The 20,709-nt window shown below is 42.0% G+C and overlaps 1 protein-coding gene across 1 annotated transcript in view; it reads left to right on the top strand.

The window, feature by feature from the left end:
• The window catches only part of LOC104277869 (receptor-type tyrosine-protein phosphatase T-like), a gene marked incomplete at its 3' end in the record, with an annotated part of 98,939 nt that extends 78,363 nt beyond the window's left edge, over positions 1 to 20,576 (top strand). The window contains exons 11-18 of the mRNA XM_009874652.1: positions 3,755 to 3,842; positions 10,887 to 10,963; positions 11,853 to 11,889; positions 13,225 to 13,322; positions 15,042 to 15,158; positions 16,661 to 16,815; positions 19,263 to 19,398; positions 20,400 to 20,576. Of these exons, the coding sequence (XP_009872954.1) occupies positions 3,755 to 3,842; positions 10,887 to 10,963; positions 11,853 to 11,889; positions 13,225 to 13,322; positions 15,042 to 15,158; positions 16,661 to 16,815; positions 19,263 to 19,398; positions 20,400 to 20,576 (885 nt within the window). The remainder of the gene's footprint in view (positions 1 to 3,754; positions 3,843 to 10,886; positions 10,964 to 11,852; positions 11,890 to 13,224; positions 13,323 to 15,041; positions 15,159 to 16,660; positions 16,816 to 19,262; positions 19,399 to 20,399) is intronic.
• Positions 20,577 to 20,709: the final 133 nt, after the last annotated feature.

The following is a 20,709-nucleotide window of genomic DNA, read 5'->3' as shown; positions in this document are numbered from 1 at the left end:
GGAGCACGGGCAAAGTGTTTGGCTGAGGGCATCCAGAAGAATTTTTCTGGTGCTTGCATCTTGCACGTAACTCCCCGCTGACATGAGAAGCAGGACGTGGTTGTGTAAGTGGGGTCACTGATGGTGTGAAACGGGTGATAATCTCCTGTGAGTGCAAATGTGGGAATCCGTCAGCACTTGCCATGTGGGGTATTTTGGGTTTGCCCGCTGCACCAGAGGCCAAAGTCTGACTTCTGGCCTTTTTAGCTGCTGCTTCTCTTGAGCAATAAAATGCATAGACCACAAGAGAAAAAAATCCATCACTGGCACTGGATGGAGATAGCACTATTTGGAATTAGGCATGGCCGTAAACATTTGAACGAGACGTGTTTAAATGTCACCTGTTCCTTCTTCAGAACGTACCAGCCCTGATTTGTTGTGAGCAGGGGGACTGGTCCTGTAGACTTACTGCGAGCAACAATTACTGGCTGCAGAGATAATAAGCTTAAATATCCAAACTCGTTTTCCATTATGATTTAAGATGTCACTAAAGCACATTCTCCTGCTGCATTACTGAGACTGTTTAGTTATTTTGGATTTTGTGGCTCCTTCCTGGAGCATCTTAATAGTGAGAGTCTTCAGCTTATTGAAACCACCTCTGAAGTTTAACTCTTTCATTTCTGGCTGGCTACACATCTTCCGTCTGGTCAAAAGAACAGATCCTGTAGTGCAGGCTGCGACATGACATTGCAAAATGTTCAGCAGCAGGGTCTTACTGTAGATGTTGTCCTTGAGCCCGGTTGGCTTGGGGACCTGAGCTGGCTAAAATATTTCTTTTCAGGTTAGGGTGTTTTTTTTTGATTTATTTCTTTTTTTAGCCAAAGCAGCTTTTAACCCTGAGTCACAGCAGAGGTGTGGGAATGGTTTTGCCACCACTGCTGAGAGGCTCCGAGGCACGTGTGGAGATGAGCAGCAAGACTTCTAATTGATGATATTGCCTTTGGCAGCGATACTGCGGCGTTGGGGTAGATCAGTGCAGATGAATGAGTCAAGTTTTCATATTTAAATTAAAAACAAACAGCGAACTAACTAAATGCATCCATTGGAAATTTAAATTGGCTCGCAATAAGCCTCAATTTAATGTGAACACTTTAGTCATGTTTGAGCCGTGGTGCTTAGAAAGCTTGATTGAGATGAAGCTGTCTTTGAGAGATCTATCCGTGTAATTTCAGATAAAAATTATATTAATTTGGCTTTAAAAGCATCATTGTAACATAAATTCCACTACTCGAAAGATATTTCAGTATAAATTTTACAAAGCTTCCCTACAGATGAAAAGAAAAGCCTCAAGTCAGGTCCAGATTTTTTAACACTGAAATTTTACTCTTAACAAATCAAAGAAAGAAGGGAAAGCTTTTCCTGTGAAATGCGAATCAAATACCAGTGCCTGAGTGATCTACTCTGATTTACCATTGCTGATAATGCAGAGAGAACAGAAATATTTTGCTATTATGGAGATACTTTCTGTACAAACAAAAGCTGAAGGTACAAAACATTAGGTATGCTCCTCTTTTTCTGGATGCATCCAGATTCTAATTGGTGTTTTGGCCTTTGTATTTCTAATGCAGTTTTGGTTCTTTTCACTGCATTTTTAGTGATCTCACAGAAAAAAATCTTGGTGCGGTGCCATCCGTGAACATGCAGTTACTCCAGTTTGCTCTTCTGGTTGTATAAAAGCCGGGGTGTAAGGCGTACACCTCTGCAAAAGTAGTTTGTGTTCCTCACCAGCCAGAGCTGTGTTGGTTGTTCTGTGAAAAGCAGAGATTTCTTTGGTATTGAATGAGATGAAAAATCATGGACTCTTAAATCTTTGGAGGCTGTATCAGGCAAATATAAAAACATCAATTTCAATGGAGAATTTCGTGTTTAAATCACATGAAAGAATAGGGTTGGTTGAAAAGGGATTTATTGAACCTGAATGTATTTTCTTTGGCCAAGAGAGCTTCCACCACATGAAATTCATGAGAAAGGTTTTTCTTTCTCTTCCTGTTTCTTTTTCTTTTCAGATGGCTATGATTAGATGTCTCATGACTGTTGCCATTCTGTGGTCAATTTGCTGTAATTTGATATTAGTGGAAAAATAAGGCACCTTTTTCCTCAGTCTTTGAAGATGAAAATGATCCTTCCTTCTTTTTTCATTGTGTGTGAGTTGGTTGGTTGGTTTGTGGGGGGTTTGGTCTGGGGGATTTTTTTGTTTGCTTTTGTTTTTTCTCTCAGATGAGCTGCTATTTGGAAACAGCTGTCTACGAAGGAAATATATCTGTGATCAAAACCCTCACCAATTACAGAGTTTATTACTCTTTCTCCTGGGCTTTTGAATAGGAAGACGCTGTCCCTGTCTTTTGTCAGCAGTGCTTGTGGCAGTGCTGCAGTGCCTGACATTTTCTGTCCTGGAACCCCTTTGGGGAAAATTCACAATCATCTGGGCTGCCGGGGGTTTGCTCATATTAAGTTTAATTGTAATGTCAGTGTTGTAGATCCTAATAATTGTGTCTCTCTGCTATTGCATTCGGGCACTGTAATAGACCTGGATGGCTTGGGAAGATGAATATAAATTCATTTTCTAGCACAGCTGTGTCAAACTACCCGCTGCTAGCTAAGGCAGATGCGATTCTATAGTGTATAAAACCCCCGTTGTTCCCTAGGGACCATAAATAATACAATTTATAATGTTGCTGTTGGTTTTAGTAACGTAGGATCACGCTAGCGAGCAGATCCTGGAGGAGGCAGACCCGTAGGGGCGATTCTGTGGGAGCTGCTCTTCTCCCCAGCGGTGTTTTCAGCCCTGGGTCAAGGCTTGGGTGTCTGCAGGCCATCGCAAGCCTTGGCTAAACATCTCTTCGTGATGCCCCCGTACCCAGGGAGGTGGTGCCGATGCTGTTTTGGTGTGCCTGTGCTGGGACAGGGCGAGGGATTAGCCTGCTCACAGGCAACCCGCCCGTCTTCCAAGGGAGTCAGGACCATCCTCCAAGCAGATCCCATGACATCCCATGAGGATTTTCCTGGCTCTGCCTTGAAAACCCTTCCTGGACATTTCTCAAAGGGATAGGGGCTCATTTGGGTGCTCAGAACATTCGCGGGGCCAAGCTACAAGTGTAGCATTGTGTGCTCCAAGTTTCCTTACCCCGTCCTTTCTCAACTAACAGAGCACATTTTAGGAAGGTCACTGCTTAGTTTCATACTTCACGAGCAACTTCTGTCCCCTTTTGACTCACTTCCTTACCCATGAGCTTTTTTTATTTTTCTCCAAAGAAAACCAGCTAGGGGTTTGTATTGCATCACCTTGTTATTAAGGTAGAAATAGGTGAAATCACTGTGTCTGTTTTCAATGTAAATTTGAAAGGCTGAGCACTGTATTTCAGCCGTCTGGGCTTTCTTAGAATTGTCTACAAGTGAAATCTCCACAAACTGTGTTCTACAGGAAAAATGAGGTTAACCTGTGACTGTGCATCCAGAAACAAATTCCCCTGATCTTTTTAGATTCAAGTAGCAGGAGGAAAATGATTCTTGGCTGGCAGAAGCCAAGAGATGCAAATGGTCTGCATCAAGCTTTGCTTTCTGCATTAGTGGATGTGCCCTTTCCTCAAGAACAGCTGTTTGCTTGGTTGGCTACTGAATTATGCAGCACCTTTATTTTTGCCCTGCTCAGTCATCTTAATCCACCTGAAGGCACTGGCCAGATTTTTACAAGCATTCCACTATGTTTATTTTGCAGGCACTACCTGAGGGGCAGACGGCATCCTGGGACACAGCCAAGGAAGATGAGAACCGCAATAAGAACAGATATGGAAACATAATCTCCTGTAGGTGTAAATTCACATTAAACTGAGCTTTCTGTAAGATTTTATATGTGTCCTGTGGAAAAGAGTGTGTTTGAGAATCTCACTAAAAGCTGGTTTACAGCACTGAGCATTCAGTAACTCAGTCTGGTTGTTGTAGGCTGCATTTCTATGATTTTCTTGATTTTCTTTGATGTTTATTTTTTCATTGTTTTATGTAAAGTCATTGCATGAGCTTATGGGGTTTATACGTGTTTTCTATCCACCTTGCTTTTGTACTTTGTGATTTAAAGGCTAAATCCTTTTTTCAGATTTTTGCAGTGGGTGATGTTGCACATTTTCTGTCCCTTTTTACTATATAAGCCAGAATGTTCAGTGCCACGAATGGGAGCACAAAGGAGATGCAGATATATCACATTCTGAGATATGGATCAGAGATCACATTTTCTCTGTCGTTGTGGTCAGTAACCAGTGGAGCCATCACTGTTTGTCCCCAGAGAGGTGGTCTGATGTGTGAGACCAGCTTAACTTTTGCCTCAGAATCACAAGAAGGCAGCTGAAAATGCACTAAAGCTTTTTGGTTTTACTTCTTTCAAAAAGCAGTTCCTGTTGATGTTATAGGAATATGGATACCTTGGGGAACAGCAGGGTGATGAAGGACTCCATAAAACCATCCAGGTCAGCTTTATTCTCCAAGTCAGGACTAGGTTCGCCTCTGTCATTTTTATCAGATATTTGTGAAGCTTTCCACAAGCTCTCCTGGCAGCTTCCCCCAATGTTCTGTCATTCCTTATAATGATGGGGGGCGGAGGTGTGAAGAATAATTCTTATTAAGGGCTGCTCAGCAGCATCAAGTTGGAGAAGCCATGCCTGAGACCATGAGAACAAGAAATAAGGATATAAACGCATGTGTCATTGGTTTTCATGACTGGATAAATCTATAGAAGGCTATAAGAGCAAAATTAAGTCACGTTGGGTGAAATCAAGGAAGCCAAATCGAGAAATTAAGGAAGCCAAATCAAGGAAGATAAATGGGGCATTATCTAAAGGGAAGGTGCTCACAAAGATGAGTTGTTGCCTAACAGTGATGTTAGCCTTTGAACTATAAATACACAGTAGCAATGCAGACAGGAGGTGATCTGCTTGTGCAAGGGAATGCAAAATGTAATCAAAGCCAAGGAAGAAATATGTTGTGCGCAGTATAAAACATCAGAAAAGAAGCTCGAGTTTGAGGGCTGTTGGGAAAGATTTCAGAATGAGGTTGAGAGAGCGGAAAGGAGGAGTTGGAGGTAAATAACAAAGCTGAGTGGGTTTTCTTTGCTTCAAATATATATTGGAATGGAGAGTTTTAAGGAGGAGAGAACTCTTCTAAAAGACAGCAGGAAGAATTTAGTGATGGGCAAAGGTGATAAAATGGAGTGAAATCTTCTCTTCACTTCAAAGAGACTAGGGAGAAGGGAAGCAGGATGCCTGCAGAAGGACCATATCATCCATCAAACGTTTGGTAAAACCAGTGGGAAATTTTCAGTGGTGTCACTGGCTAAGCCTTGAGGCAGGCCCTGCTGATGCGCAACGTTGGGCAACTTCCTGAGTAAAGGCGACAACAGGATCCAGAGTAGAGAGTCGGTAGCAGAGCTGAGAATAGCAGGAGAGTGGTTCCCTCTGGGCAGATGATGAAAATGAATTGTCGTCAGTAGGTACAATCTGTACAAAAGCCTGAGCAGAGGAGGGGAGGTGGAGAACAGTTGCACTCTTAGCTGCTTTGTTGCAGTAGAATTGTGATTGCTGGTAAAACCCAGAGTGTGCACTGATTGCTCCTACCGGTTTATTTGGCAAAATGTTGCAAATGGCAATTAACATGTTTTATTTAACCACAGTTGCCATTTTGTCACTCCTGGAACATGATAGCCTGTGCCTTTTGGGGAGTGAATTGAAAAGTCAGGTTTTGATCTAACTTTTGTAACTACTTCAGAGACTTTTATTAAACTCTGGGTTTTGTAAACTCTTGCAATAAGTAGCATTGCTCAGTGAATCACAGCAGATTAGATCTTGTCTTTATGGCCTTCTGGGTAACAGTACACTGACAGGACTGTTTCGCTCAGCTCACTGCTTTCCCAGGGCTGTATTAACATCGTGCCTCTCTACGAAAACCTAGATCTTACTGCCAGCCCCAGCATCTGCTGTTCTTACAATTACAGCCCAAAACTGCAGATGAGGCTAATCTGTTCACGGGGAGGGGGTAGATGCAACAGAATTTGAAGCTCTCCCATGCTCAAAGCCTTGGCTTTTTGGTGTTCCCCTCAATCTGCAACACTGGTATGTCTTTTGGAGATGAGGAGAAGCTGTGGAGTGGATTTGGTGTCTGTATGACCCAGAAATCCACCGTTGATGGTGGAAGGATGCTCTGTATGCACTGATTTCCCATGCCAGAGGGAGCTGCCCTACTGGAACTTCTTGTCATCTTGGCAGCATCCATGAGCTTTGCTCCTCTGATTTGGGTATAAAAGTTGTGAACGCAATGACAGTAGGGGCAAGGGTAGGTAGTGGATCTGTTTATGTGCTGAAGCAAAATTATTTGTATTTGCTTTAGGGCCTATATATCAAGGTGTTTCAAAGTGCATCAAGTGATTGTTGGGGAGGGATGTTGAGCTGAACCCGTTGCATAGAAAACAACCAAATGTTATTTGGGACTTTTGGTTCTATTCTGCTTCTCCTCATCAAATTTAGAGCTGTTACATATAGGAGAGTGAAAACTCTCAGATGAGAGCTGAGGAAATGAAGACATCAGATTGTGTTTTGCTTTGACTTACAGGAGAGTGCTTTCTTACCCCTTTTGTCCCTTTGCTGAGGGTGGTGTTACAGGAGAGGTCAGCACTCACAGGGGTGCTCATACGGCTTAAGACATGTCCTCCCATCTGCAGTGGAGCTCCACCATCTTCCCACTTAGGCACCATGGGTTTAAATTCTTGAGTTGGTCCATTAAAAACCGTTGAGTTGATAACAAAAGGCAGTAGAGAAATTTCCTTTATTTCCTTCACTCTGACTCTACCATATGCTTTGAGCTGGAAGACCATTAATTAATCAGAGAATGTAATGGTGGAAGAGATGAACAACGGAGAGAGATTAATGAAGCTCTTAGCTGACAGGCAAGCACTTCTTACCCATGGACAGGGATGATGCATAAACTAAAATAAATACCACATGTCAATATTGGATTTAGAATAGAAGTCTTTTGTCTTCCAAGCATTTTTATTCCATGGTTTCAGCTGTAGTGAGTAAACTTTTGCTTGTCCTTGCAATGTCCACTACGTGTGTCCTGAGAGGATGGGATATATCCAACTTGTTGTTACCCAGTTCTCAAGGCACAGTCCAGGATCTGTGAGGATAGAAAGAGGAGGACAATGTGCCTTGGGAGGGCAAATCATCCTTCCGTGCCAGAACTGGTCTGAATTGTTTCAGATGTCTGTATCTGTATTTCTCCATCATCTGTGTGGGGAACCTTGACAGCCAGTTTAGACTGACTGCGTGATGTTTAGATGGCGAAAGTTGTGTGAGATTAATCCAGTGCTGGTGTCAAAATGAGATGTGGAAAAATTGCAATGATATTTCAAATGATCACTAATGGGAATTTTGACAGAAGTTTGAAATTGTAACATTCCTGTGCTAAAATGGGAGCACAGTGCTTTTCAGTGAAATTGGCATTTTTGAAATGTTTTAAGACCAATTTTCAGTCAAAATACTCCTCGTGCAAATTTAGAGTTCTGCTAACTTGCATACGAACTATGGTAAACAGGGAGAAATAAAATCATTTATGCATTAGTTAAAGTAGATTTCTTTATTTTTTACAGTCTTGAATGTTACGGACATGCCATTTTTCTTTTGTTTTCCCCTCCATTTTTAAAGTTTCTTATAAGCCATTTGTAGCACACGGTGATATGATGTCTGATAAATTTACAGAAGAGTTGAGCGACGCTTTCAATGTGCCAAGTGTGTAGTCCCCTTGGCTAGTGAAGTCCAGTGGGTAGGGTGCAGAATCAGAAATAAATTTTAACCATTGGGAAGAGATAGAGTGAAGATATTTGCTGTTCTTTAAACAGACCTTTAAAGTAAAAAAAAACAAACAAAAAACCCACAACTATACACAAGATTGTTAATGCTGATAGCATGAGAAGTTGCATTGGGTTTTGCCTCCCTCCATCAAAAAAACCCAGCTAAATTCCAAAGTTGAGGGGGAGGGAAGGAGTTCACAAGGTTCATGAACTTTTCATGAACTTTTGTCCAGACTGTACTCCTAAACTTATGAACAAGATTAAAGGCACCATGAAGACGTCATTAATATTTTGTGTGTTACCATATACACAGATTACTTTTTCTGCTGCTCTGTTCACACTTATAAGAGAAATAAATCTCCCACAGGAATCAATATCATTTCTGTAAAGTATGCAATGAAGTATTTTGAATTCTGTCCTTCTGAAGCAAAGTCGAGATAAAAGAATTTTTTTTTATTTGGTCCCAATATATAATCGGACTTAAATCTGAATTTCTCCTTTTTTGGGAATATCATTCATTTCCAATGAGCACAGAATCATTTAGATTGGAAAAGACCTTTAAGATTAAGTCCAACCATTAACCCAGCACTGCCAGGTCCACCATTAAACCACGTCCCAGAGCACCACGTGTGCACATCTTTTAAATCCTTCCAGGGATGGTGACTCCACTTCCCTGGGCAGCCTGTTCCAGTGCTTGACAACCCTTTTGGTGAAGAAGCTTTTCCTACTGTCTGATCTACATCTGATCATTTCTCCATCCTTTGCTGGTTTTCACAGATAGAATAACTATATTTGGCTTAAAGGAAAACAAAACAACAACAAAAACACTAACAATTTTTACAGCTACAGAGCATCTTTATCCATAATTGTCTTAAAAGCATAGACCTCTTCTGCAGTTTGCTTCTCAGGACTTTGACATATAGCTCCCTGAGGAGCAATTCATCCTGTCTGTTTTAAGTTATTAGCTAAAGAGTGACTCAAACAGCTGAAACATCATTTTGGGGTCTAATTCTATTAAATTAAGAGAGGCAGGTTCTTCCTTTATGGCTATTCAGAAAACTTCAGCTACACACTGTGTGTCAACGGGGTCTTTGCCCCAGTTAAAGAATCAGCTTGTGATTCTTCTCTCCTGTCATTAGGGTCATTTTTGGTCTCATCACTTTTTAGTTCTATTATTGCAACACATTAAGACTTCTAATAATGTTGTTATGTCATGGCATCACAAGAAGAGTTAGTAAATGTTCCCCTCCCAAGCATTATCTCTAGTTTTGTGGGGTTTTTTTCTTTGCTTCTGTTCTGCATGATTCGTAACTTGCTGAGCTCTCTGCCTGGAACTGAAAGTGTGAAATTATCTATGGGAGATTTTGTGTATTTCATGTAGATGTCCAGTCTAATCAGCTCTTTGTCTGTCTTTGTGAATTGTTCTAAGCGTAAATCCCTTTGTTGTCTGTCTAACCACATAATTTACTGCAACTCCCGGTGCAGTTGCCTTGAGCGCAGGTAATTGTCTGGAGCTGGGAACATCATCAGCTCTCCGAGGAATACGCCTACTTCCACGGTGTCTACAAAGGTTATATTTATTAATACAAATATAGCGGAGCTTTTGATGGATTCACCTGCGTAACCTTTTCTGAATGCGAATGTGGGATTTGATAAATACAGCAATGTGGTTGTATTTTTTCAGGTGTGAAAAACTCACCTAAAGAATGAATAGAGTGTAAGAATCATTGCTTTACATACTGGAATGAATATTTAATATGTATCCAAATCTTGGGTTTCAGAACTGCCTGCACATCTGTCTTCACAATTATTATCTTATTCTACATTTAATTAAGTGACGACTAAAACCCTTTTTGACTGAGTTACTGCCGAATCACACCTTGGATTTTTATGTTTCATTGCTATAATTCTTTTTAATTGAATGTAAATCATGCTTAGGCCTGTATTTTGCAAAGTGCTTCTAAACAGTAATGCTTTACTGACTGAGACATAGGGTCTGCAGAGCTGGTAGAGAGGAAACAAATGTAATGGACTCAATAACATCCTTTAAAAATGAGCCCAGCATGGCCAGCAGCGACCACTGTAACCCAGTAGTCTTTGCCAAGCAACTGGCCCTTTTTAGAGCATTAATCACAGAGCAGGGCTGGAGTTGCCAGAGAAAACCAACTCCACAGCCCAACTCCTGGAGCATCTCCTGTGATAGAGCCCAGCATCAGCTGGTCCAGAGAAAGATCAAAGTATTCCCTTGGTGGAAAATCACGACATCATCTGCACGCTGGGGTGATTCCTTTCTGCACTTGAACGGTTGAGCATGCTGGGATGGGAAAAGACTGATATCTCTTATTTTATTGCTTTATCTAAAGTAACATCAAATGTCCTTAAAAACGTGAGTGTTTCTAACACTATTGTTTTTTATATACTGCCTTGGTGCTGTTCTTTTTGCCCTGAGTTCTGTGGGTTGCATAAAGAACATTGCTCTGAAATCTTTTAGTGTTTCCTCTCGGGTTTCTGGATTGCCCCCCTTCTTATTTGCAGGATTTCACTTGCCATTTTGCCATCCTTAATCTTTTATAACTTTATCATGACCTATTTGTTTCCATCCTGATCTTGACAGTTTGAGCTCTTGCCTCAGTTTCCATAGATCAGGTGAAGCCAGGGAGGCTGTTACCTCCAAGCGTGAAGATGGCTTTTTTCATGGAGATACATCCTGCCAAGATGTGTCCTGAGAGCCCCAAACCAAGCAACATTTGTGGTCTGTCTAAAAGCTCTTTAAGGATTGTGGCAACAGTGTTGAATTTAATGAACACAGAGTATGAATGAGCACTAACCTAAGGATCTAAACCTTACATCTTAAGCGCAAAAGAAAGGGCTTGCAGGAACAGGGATATTGCTGATATTATTTCATTTTTTATTCTTGTAAGTATTAAATTATCCATTTGCAGGAATCGGCAGATAAAATGAAGCGCTTACAAAGTCCTCTTTATCGTTACTGTCACTTTTTTTTCTTCCCTTCTTTCAGATGATCATTCAAGAGTGAGATTGCAACTCCTGGATGGGGACCCTCACTCGGACTACATAAACGCCAACTACATCGACGTAAGGCTCCTGGACGTTCCCAGTCTGACAAACACTCCTGCTGACATCTCTGCTTATGAATTTGGTGCATCTGACGTAGGGACGGGCTGTTGATGTGATACGAATGACAGCTGAGCATTATACAAACATTGTGTTGTGACAGGGAGAAGGTTCTCGGTCCCTGGTTTATTCTGTCTGACCAATCTGGACAGGTGGAGATCTCCTGTGTTTAACAGATCCACCAAAATAAGTGGAACGAGGGCTAAGTGACGTGTGCAGAAATTAGTAGCAGCCCATCACAATGGCAATAGTAGGTACCTGAGAGTTAGTGACTTCTTACAAAGTTACAGTGCAGAAGGAGTGTAAATAGATGGATATACTTTTTTTTTTTTTTAAGAAAATAACATTCGGAAAGGAGCCTCCCTTGCACACACAATGATCAAATGAATATGCTTTTCTTGTATGCAGCTCCTAATTCTTAGGAACATGACAGCATTCACCAGTTTCTTTCAGGGATAAAGCATACACCTAATGAAGTTATGTAAGACTGATATGCAGCACTTTCCTACACAGGCAAATGCACACCTTTCTTCTTTCAGACAAGAAGGTGCACAGCCTGTTAGTTTGCAGTGTTACCCACATATTAGTCACAGGATTACCCACGGGATTTGTGTTTCTTCAAGGAAATAATGAAAACTGCCCCTTTTCTCTTTGGCCCATTGAGATCTTATTCTTCAGCCAGAGTGAGACAACATCACTTAAAATATCAATAGGGCAACCCACTTGCCTCTCCTCACTCGTTTGATAACCAGTGTTAGTTCACTGTTAGGAGCGCAGCAATTGTTGATACTGATGTGACTTGTCCAGGCTGTGATCTCGCAGACTGTCACGTATTTTCTTTTTTTTCCAGGGGTACCACCGGCCTCGCCACTACATTGCAACTCAAGGCAAGTTCATTCTTGTATGTCTAAATATTTGTGAAACCACTGCTGTTGTAAACTGCTGTAAGAGCTATTTATAGGGTGATATCTTCTGGTCTGGGGAACATTTGAAAACTTAGTGTAGGGGCACAAAGGAGAAGGATATAGAATGTTCCAAGATCTTTAAGGCACTCAATCACAAAACCTCAGCTACAGTAATAAAAAATGCTACAGGCCTAGGGCTGGCAGAACAATCTATAATGTGTCCGTTGTGCATGAAGTATGAGATTAGAACTATAAGGGACTTTACAGAGCTTGGGTTTATGTTTTGAAGTGAAATTACTTGAGGAGAGCAGTATCAATAAGCCTGTGACAGATGAATTTTTGGTTAGTGGGAATTAGTTGAATACCACCTTCTTTAATTTAGTCAATGAGTTTCCTGTGCATAAAGAAAGAGGGGAAAAAAAGAAGAAAAAAACCAGCACAATTCCATAATTGGGGCTATCCATGTTAGATGACAAACCTCCTACCTGTTCTAGATAGTAGGGTGCTGTTTTCCTCCATTGCCCAACTCTTATGACATGACCGCTTTCTCTACCATTATTTATTCTCATTTTTGTACATTCCTTACCTGCAAAAGTAACATTCACGGGAATTACTCTGTTCTTAAATTCTGCTTTATGACTTCGTTGCTGGCTCGTCCCTTTTGAAAGAGTAAAATGAAATTGTTTTTTGAGGACGTACAAGCATTGGGAATGCAGCAAGGCAAAGAATGTGGAGGATGGAGTACGGACAGAGTGGGTGAAAGGACTCTGTGAGAGGACTTTGTCTAAAGTGTAGAAAAGAGGAAGGAAACAAGATCAGAGAGAGGCTGTGGTCTAAACAACCTCAGTGCTGGCTGTTGGAACCTGAAATTTTCAGAAAAGGCCCAATCTCTGCATATTTCCTTCTTCCTTCAGAATTAATACATATTAAAATGTGAAAGGGAGGAATTGTAGTGCCGTGTCAGGCACAAATTCCAATGCAGCCTTAATTACAGACTCACTGTAGGGTGCATCCACATCCCAGCACTTACCTGTGATTTACCTCCTGGAACTATCTCCACTATTTACAATACAGGCATCACCTCACTTTCCAGGATGCTGAAACCTTAAATACTCCCTGTGAGAATGGATGAGGTCTCTGATCTCTTGGAGAGGTCCAGGCTGTTCTGTGTCTGTAACCTGGAATCGCAGAGGGATGCTCTGAAAGGGAGAGAAGGATCCTGGAGGAACAGGGCAACGGCTGGGGAACAGCTAAGAAGAGTTGTTGGCACTAGATATGCTCTCCTAAGATGTCCTTTTGTCTTCTTTTCTGCCCCAGGGCCGATGCAAGAGACAGTGAAGGATTTCTGGAGAATGATTTGGCAAGAAAACTCCGCAAGTGTTGTCATGGTCACCAACTTGGTGGAAGTGGGCAGGGTAAGGGTGCTGGGTATACCATGGTGTGGCTGTTCAGGCAAGCTCAGCAAGTGAAATGCCTTTTGCTTACCATAGTAAGGGAATGAATTAAACCCCTCTTTATTCATTTATTTATTTTCTCTAAAATGCTAGATTTTGTAATACTTATCTACTTCCCTTCTAAACTAATAGGGATTGTATTCCCAGTGTAAGTCTCTGCTTTAGTAGAGTTACACAAATTTATGCCAGCTGAGAAGCTGTCTCCTCTTTCAGTACAGAAGCAGCAATGTACTTCTGTAATAATTACTCTGTATAATTCGAACACTTCTCTACCCACAAAAAGTCAGGAGAAGTCACGAGAATGTGCGACTGGCATTCACACTGTCAAAAGCGCTCTTTAAATGACAGTTCAAAGTCTAGAGTTTCCAATCCCTTCAGAAGATCTCTACTCCGTGGTGGTGTGGGATTGAGCACAGCTGCATCCTGGGGCCACCCAGCAGCACTGGCCTCCTCAACACCCTCTGCTTCACACGCTTGTGCTCAGACAAGAAGCTCCTTTGCCAGCACAAGGCAATTGCCAAATCCCACGATGGGAGGAAATGTGGGTAACTCAAAAGGTGTAGGCTAGACTGTAGGGAATAAGAAAAAGGCATGTCTGGGGTGCCTTTCCCCAGCGTACTCTTCCCACTTCTCATAGTCTTTGGATTAGAGACATTCTCTGCCAGCAGTTGGAGTCACCTTCCATTGCTTTGGTACTGAAAAAAAATTTAAATGATAGTTTACTCACAGCTATTAGTAATTCAGCTGCTTTGTGTTTGATTTCCTTTAGATCTCATGGTTGAATGCCAGCTGGTTCTGTTCATTTATTGTTATTTATTCTATTTTGCCTTCTACTGACACTTCAGTTTGAAATAAATGCCTCTGTGTAAAAAAAAAAACCTCAACAAACCTACATTAATCACTTAATATTTATAAAACTCATTCCGATTATGACTGGAACTGGAACATGAAACCTGCTTTGCAGTAGCTAATTGCTTCAGCTTTTAGGTGTTGTTCCACTCTCATGCCAAAGCATTTAATAACTCAGTCTTTGTTAGCCTAAAGATCCTTTCAGAGCTTCACAGCCTTGGCTTTAATTTCTGCTGTTAGTTTTGCACATGGCTTCTACAAGTGTCTGAGCTTGGGATATGTTTACGTAATCAGGAGATTTCTTTCATGAGCCTTAACTGAGATTTGTCACAGCTGTTGAAATGTCAAATTTGCATCCACATCTGATAAGGACAGCTTAGAGTCAAAGAAATTTGATGTATCAACAAGTATCTCGCAACCCTGTAAACTGGAATTCTTTGACTAAACAGAGGGAACTCAGAATTACAATAGCAATCGCAAAAGCATAGATTTTTCTTAGAAGGGATGGTGGTAGTGACTGCCAGGTATTCTGTAAACCTGACATATAGTCAGGGCATGTATGGGAATATAAGGAAGACTATCTTAGAAAGAGCTAAATGCAGCCTTTTCATTTAGATTCACAACGGAGGAAACTGAAAAAGTCCTCCCTGTGCTTTATATATATGGTAAAGGAATTTTAATCTAATTTATACAGTTAATTTTGACAAAGTCTGTACATCAGAAGAAAACCCGGTTTGTGTTGGCTTCAGCTTGAAAGAGGAGTAAAATGTAGGTCAGCTCTGACTCAACTTGAGGTAGTTCCTCTCAATATTTTCTTTTTTTCCCCCTCAGGTAAAGTGTGTTCGATACTGGCCGGATGACACAGAGGTCTATGGAGATATTAAAGTCACATTAATTGAGACAGAACCATTGGCAGAGTATGTCATACGTACATTTACTGTACAAAAGGTAAGGAAATCTTCAGAAATTTTGATATAATGCTGAATTTGTGTTCAAAAATGTGAACTCTGGGAAACGTATCCAGAAGGCTCTTGGAGACAGGAGCTGTTAGTATTTGGACAGGTTTCACTTCAGAAACCTAAATTTTAAATTTTTGACACAGATTCCAAATTTGGACAAATGATTTTACATGAACATCTTGATGTAGCCACAGAAGTAAAATCTACAGTGCTTGAAGTTTAAATGCATCCAAAAGCCAGCAGACAGCTGATGGTACGCCAGGAATAATAACTGCCATGTTTCACAGTGGCAAATTACAGATGAAAATAGGTATCAATTCAGCTGGGTGCCAGGTAGGATCCTCTTTCAACAGAAATAAAAACATAATAAAGGCAAGAGTATAGAAATTCTGCCCAAACTGGCAGGATTTGGAAGATTTTTTCTTACTTGAGTTAGAAATAGGAAGTATAATTGTCAGAGTATTCCAGGTCTGTCCAAATTACTCTCCGGTGGTTTTAAAGCTTCTCAAAAGATTCCTGCTAAATGGACTTCCGCACAATGGGAATGTTGTTCCAGTTTTCTAATACATCAGCTCCATATTTTGTTAAATCACTGAAAAACTTCGTAAGAAGTGCTGAAATCTGACAGGTGAGGGGACCTGCTGATGGATACCACCTGTATTTCCTGCACGGGGAAGTGCCATGGCCAATTGACGCTCCTGCATCACCCTTTACAGGGCATATACAGCGCGTGTCACTTTTCACTTAGCAGTAACTTGGTCTCTCCAGAAAAGCCAAGTGGTGAGACTTCGTACCAGTTCCTGCCCTGTTCACCACCAGCTGTAATCTCAAACTGAGATTTTTTTGGCAGGAGATGGCAAAAAATCTACCAGTGCCTGGGGCACGCTGACTCTCTAGGTGTGCACTCCCCAAGACTGTGGCTTCAGCACGTCAGAAAGGATTTGAGTAACGTCTTGATTTATGGCAGTAATGCCAAAGGAGGCTGGCTAAGTGCAGCCATGGTGTGCTGGGGCTGGAATCCCTCTGTGAAGTTCTTGCTCAACTGGGTTTTTGAACTCTTAAGACCACAGGTTTGAACTGGAAGCTGGCACTTGCCTTCCTAGTCCTCACTTGTGTGTTACCCACTTCGTTTGCACTTGGAGTTCAGCTTAAAATCTCTCGAAGTGAAAAGCCATGCGGGACACATTCCTGCACGTGATGAGAGTGGGAATGAGGAAGAGGTACCTCCTGGAACAGATTGCCTAGAGGATTTTGGATGCCCCCTCCCTGACAGTGTTCAAGGCCAGGTCAGACAGGGCTTTGAGCAGCCTGGTCTAGTGGGAGGTACCCATGGCAGGGGGCTTGGAACAAGAGGATCTCTAAGGTCCCTTCCAACCCAAACCATTCTGTGAAACGCTTGTTCAACCCTCTGCATGAGGGAAAGGAGCAGCGATCAGAATATGCAGATTACAGCCTGATGGAAGAAAAATAGTGGCTATGTTGTCTCCTCAGAAAGGCTACCATGAGATCCGAGAGATTCGGCAGTTCCACTTCACCAGCTGGCCGGACCACGGGGTCCCTTGCTACGCCACGGGCCTCCTGGGCTTCGTTCGTCAAGTGAAGTTTCTCAATCCCCCAGAAGCAGGACCCATTGTTGTGCACTGCAGGTACGTGAGCTCTCTGTCTCAGCCTTCCCTCTGTCAGCTCTTTCAGTTTTGATTATTTTTTTTCCTTTTTTCTTCTCATCTGGCAATAAGTGACTACGTCCTTTGTGTGTTTAAGAGTATAATTTGCGGGCCTCACCAGGAAACAAAGTGGAATTTGGTTTTGTTTTCTGAAGTGGCAGCTCTGGAGCTTAGCTGGCACAACTTGGAGATGATATAAGTGGGTCAGAGAGGGCCATTCAAATGCAGAAGACTCTCTGGTGGCCTGTATTTTCTTAGATGCTCAGAGCAGAGCTGGGAAAATGGGAAATTTCTGGGACAGCCGCTCCAGTCGTTATCTACAATAAACCTTGTGTAGCAAAAGGGACAATGCTTACAGAAAGACAGAATTTTAAAGCAACTTGGCTTTTCTGTACCCACATGCACTGCAGTTCAGCTTTGTACCAGCACCAGTCCGAAACATTAGTCTGTCTTCCTGGGTCTGCCTGCCAACCACTGGGCATCTCGGCCTCCTCAATACCCAGAAGCTGCAATGGGAATGTCAGACTGAAAACCTGCCCAGTGCCTTGCAGCTCCTAAATAAAAGAGGAATGCCTGAAGAAACCTTACTGTGAAAATTCAAACTATTCAATCACGTCCTTGCTAACTCCCTGGCTGCTGCTGTTACTGGTGAGGAGTCTTCTGCACCATTTACTTCCAGCTGAGCTTAAAGCCTTGCTGTGCAATGCACTGTATGGATATACAGGAGTGTCCCTGATGTGAAGGACTGGCAGTTGGAGGTGAGATCAGGCACGTTGCTGGTGGTGGGAGAGCAGACACACACACACAGACTGGCATCAGGGTTAGACAACTTTAGATGCAAGGAAAGACGTTGCTACCAAAACGGAGTTTGCGTTTGCAGCAGCTACTCCTGCAGTGCTCAGGCCACAGCTCAGGGCACGCCTTCTGTAAAGGAGATGTGGCTGGAGCACAGAGCTAGAGAGCAGAACACCCCAAATCAATCCACTGGCAATGCTTCTAAGTGCCACGCTCTGTGATCTGGAAGAGAGAATATATCCCACAACCACTTTAAAAAGGAAAAGTGATTAAATTGTACCTTTTTTAACAGTTTTGAGTTGGGGAGGGTGTTTTGTTGTTGGTTTGTGGGGGTTTTTTATTAGCAAGGAATGAATTAGTTTTATAATAAATACAGCCAAGCCTGAGGAGCTGGCAGAAGGGAATTCATTCAGAGCTCGGGGCCTGAATTTGCTACTTTGGTGCCATGACACAAGTCTGGCCCTGGAAGGAGTGTGAACCTGATTCATTGTCACCAAGAAAGCAAGGAGAAATTTTTCATCATTCACATGGTAATGAATAAATGCCATTTCCTCTCTGTTATTTATCTGCTTTTGAATTTTAATGACTTGCTTTAAGTGGTAATTACCAAATTCTCCCTGGCGATGCCTGGCTGGATAATATCACTGTTCGATATTTATGAAGTGCCAGGATCCTCTAAATATAGAAATGTTATAACTATTTGTTAAAATTCTGAAAAGCTGAGAGATAGAGAGAGAGGAAATGCCACTTATTCATTAAAATTCTGCAAATGAAAAATATCTTCTCTCTATTCAGCAGTTGATTAATCTGGTCCATTAATTTATGGTCATTCATATCTCCTTGCTTTCGGCTCTGCTGGAGTTTTCATGCGGCTGAAGTTTCCCTGATTTGAGCTAAGTTTTCCTTCTTTCTTCAGAGTAATGTGAAGAGACGGTCTCCTCTCTCTATCCTTCACACCTAAGTAGCTCAGATGATTTCCCAGGAGGGAAGGAGGACACGATGACAACACAGTTTTGCAGGAGATGGTCCAGTTCTCACAAGCAGTGGGGGGCTCTAAACTGAAGGTTTTGCATAGCCTCGAGCTCCTTTCTCTATAATTTCACAATCCACAACTTGAAATCGCCCTCCTCTGAACTCAGACTCCTCCGGAATAAAAAGGGAAAAGAAATGTTTGAAGTGGAGGACTGAGCCCCTTTTGTCACACCCACTTGTGTAGATGTGTACGTGCCTTTAAAAGAGTCCCATGGAAGAAAATTTCTGGAATTCTGTCTATTTACTACCTGGACGCTGCTCTCCCATGTCCTGTACAATGAAACATGTGCAGGTGAACCGACCCATAAAATCATGATTATTTTCCTAGAATAATTTTTTTTGTTGATGTTCAAGAACACAAAGCTTTTTTTCCTGCTACCTGGGCCTATTTACCTTTCAAGAAATATTTTTTTACATTATTCTCTTAAATCCTAAGCTAATTTACCTACATGCAAAAATGAACTCATTAGGGAGAGGCGAACAGCTTCTATGAGAAGACCACTCTGTCTGAGATACAGTTATTTTCTCCTCTGTAAAGCTCTGCCCCTTCACAGTCCATTGATCATGCAGAACCTCATTGTAGTTTATTTTATTTTTTTTAGTGCTGGGGCCGGGAGAACAGGGTGCTTTATTGCCATCGACATCATGCTTGACATGGCAGAGAACGAAGGTGTGGTAGATATATTTAACTGCGTGCGAGAGCTGCGATCCCAAAGGGTCAATCTGGTGCAGACAGAGGTAGGTGCCAGCAGGTCGATGTGCTTTTCTGTCAGCTTCTCCGCTCGCCAGGGGCCCAGCAATTCATTAAGTCAACACTGGCTTGCTCTGTGATGTGATTATACAGAACTTTCAGTGGCTAAACATGACCAGATGCGCACCGAATCACATTGACTGTCAGCTGCTCGGGGCCTCCAAGACAGGAGGGCAAACCTTGAAGTTCAGGTCTTCGCATTGCTGATTAATTTTATTCTCATAGTAGAAAAATGTGCTGGCTCCTGAGTCGTCTCATGACTCATTCATAGGTGTACTGCAGACTCCAGTAGTGCCTAGTTTATATCAATTGCGAGCTAAGCAAATGAAACATCCTTGATTCAAGCTTTGGGTGCTGATGAAGCAAGCTGCGCCATCACGTAGCGTCTAACAGTGCACAAACTTTTATGGAACCGTTCTCCTGCTGCACGAATTTTATGTACGTGCTTCAAATCCTTCCCCTCCCGAGGGAAAGGACAGTAGCCTGGAACTCAGAAGGGCTTTTAACTTCGCTGGATTTCTTATAATTAGTTCAGGGAAAGAACTTTACCCAGAATACCAAGAGTCCAGGGGTTTTGAAGGGACAGATGGAGTGGACTTGTTTAGTCCCGTTGTTTCTCTGGTGCTATCATAGGTCCAAAGCACAATCCATTCCTGACTATTGCCCTGTGATGGTGAACAGATAAGATTTACACTCCAATTTCCTCCTCAGCCCACCCCTATTTTGTCCCAGTGTTCCTGAGAGTGGTGACTTCCCATTTTACTTGTAAATTTGAAATGAGTACTTGATACCTCACACTCAATGATGGATGAAATATGCTCACAAAGCTGTCACATAGCACACTGTGTAATTTGTCTCCACGTGAAACAGAGCCAAATATGCATATTGAGCATGAGTTAAGAAAAAAAAAAAACAAACCACCTTGTGATATTTTGTGATTTGTATTGAAAAAATATAACTTTAACATCTTATGCCCTTCCCTGTGCAGGAACAGTATGTATTTGTCCATGATGCCATTTTGGAGGCATGTCTCTGTGGCAACACAGCCATTCCAGTTTGTGAGTTCAGATCCATATATTACAACATCAGCAGACTAGATCCACAGACCAATTCCAGCCAAATAAAGGATGAGTTTCAGGTAATTTCATATCTCTCGGTCATTGCAGTTGGTGTATTGGATGTGTTTAATCAATTTCTTTATGTTATTTTACGATTTCCAGCACAGCAGAGAAGGGATGCACTGAGCCGAGGTCTGATTTCAGCTGATTTTTGTTGTTTTACTACTGGATCAGGCAGAG

Source organism: Apaloderma vittatum, unplaced genomic scaffold, assembly GCF_000703405.1.
Source record: "Apaloderma vittatum isolate BGI_N311 unplaced genomic scaffold, ASM70340v1 scaffold4858, whole genome shotgun sequence".
In the NCBI taxonomy this organism is placed as follows: Eukaryota; Metazoa; Chordata; class Aves; order Trogoniformes; family Trogonidae; genus Apaloderma; species Apaloderma vittatum.
Note: the sequence above shows the minus strand (reverse complement) of the source record. Positions and strands in the feature narration are given on the sequence as shown.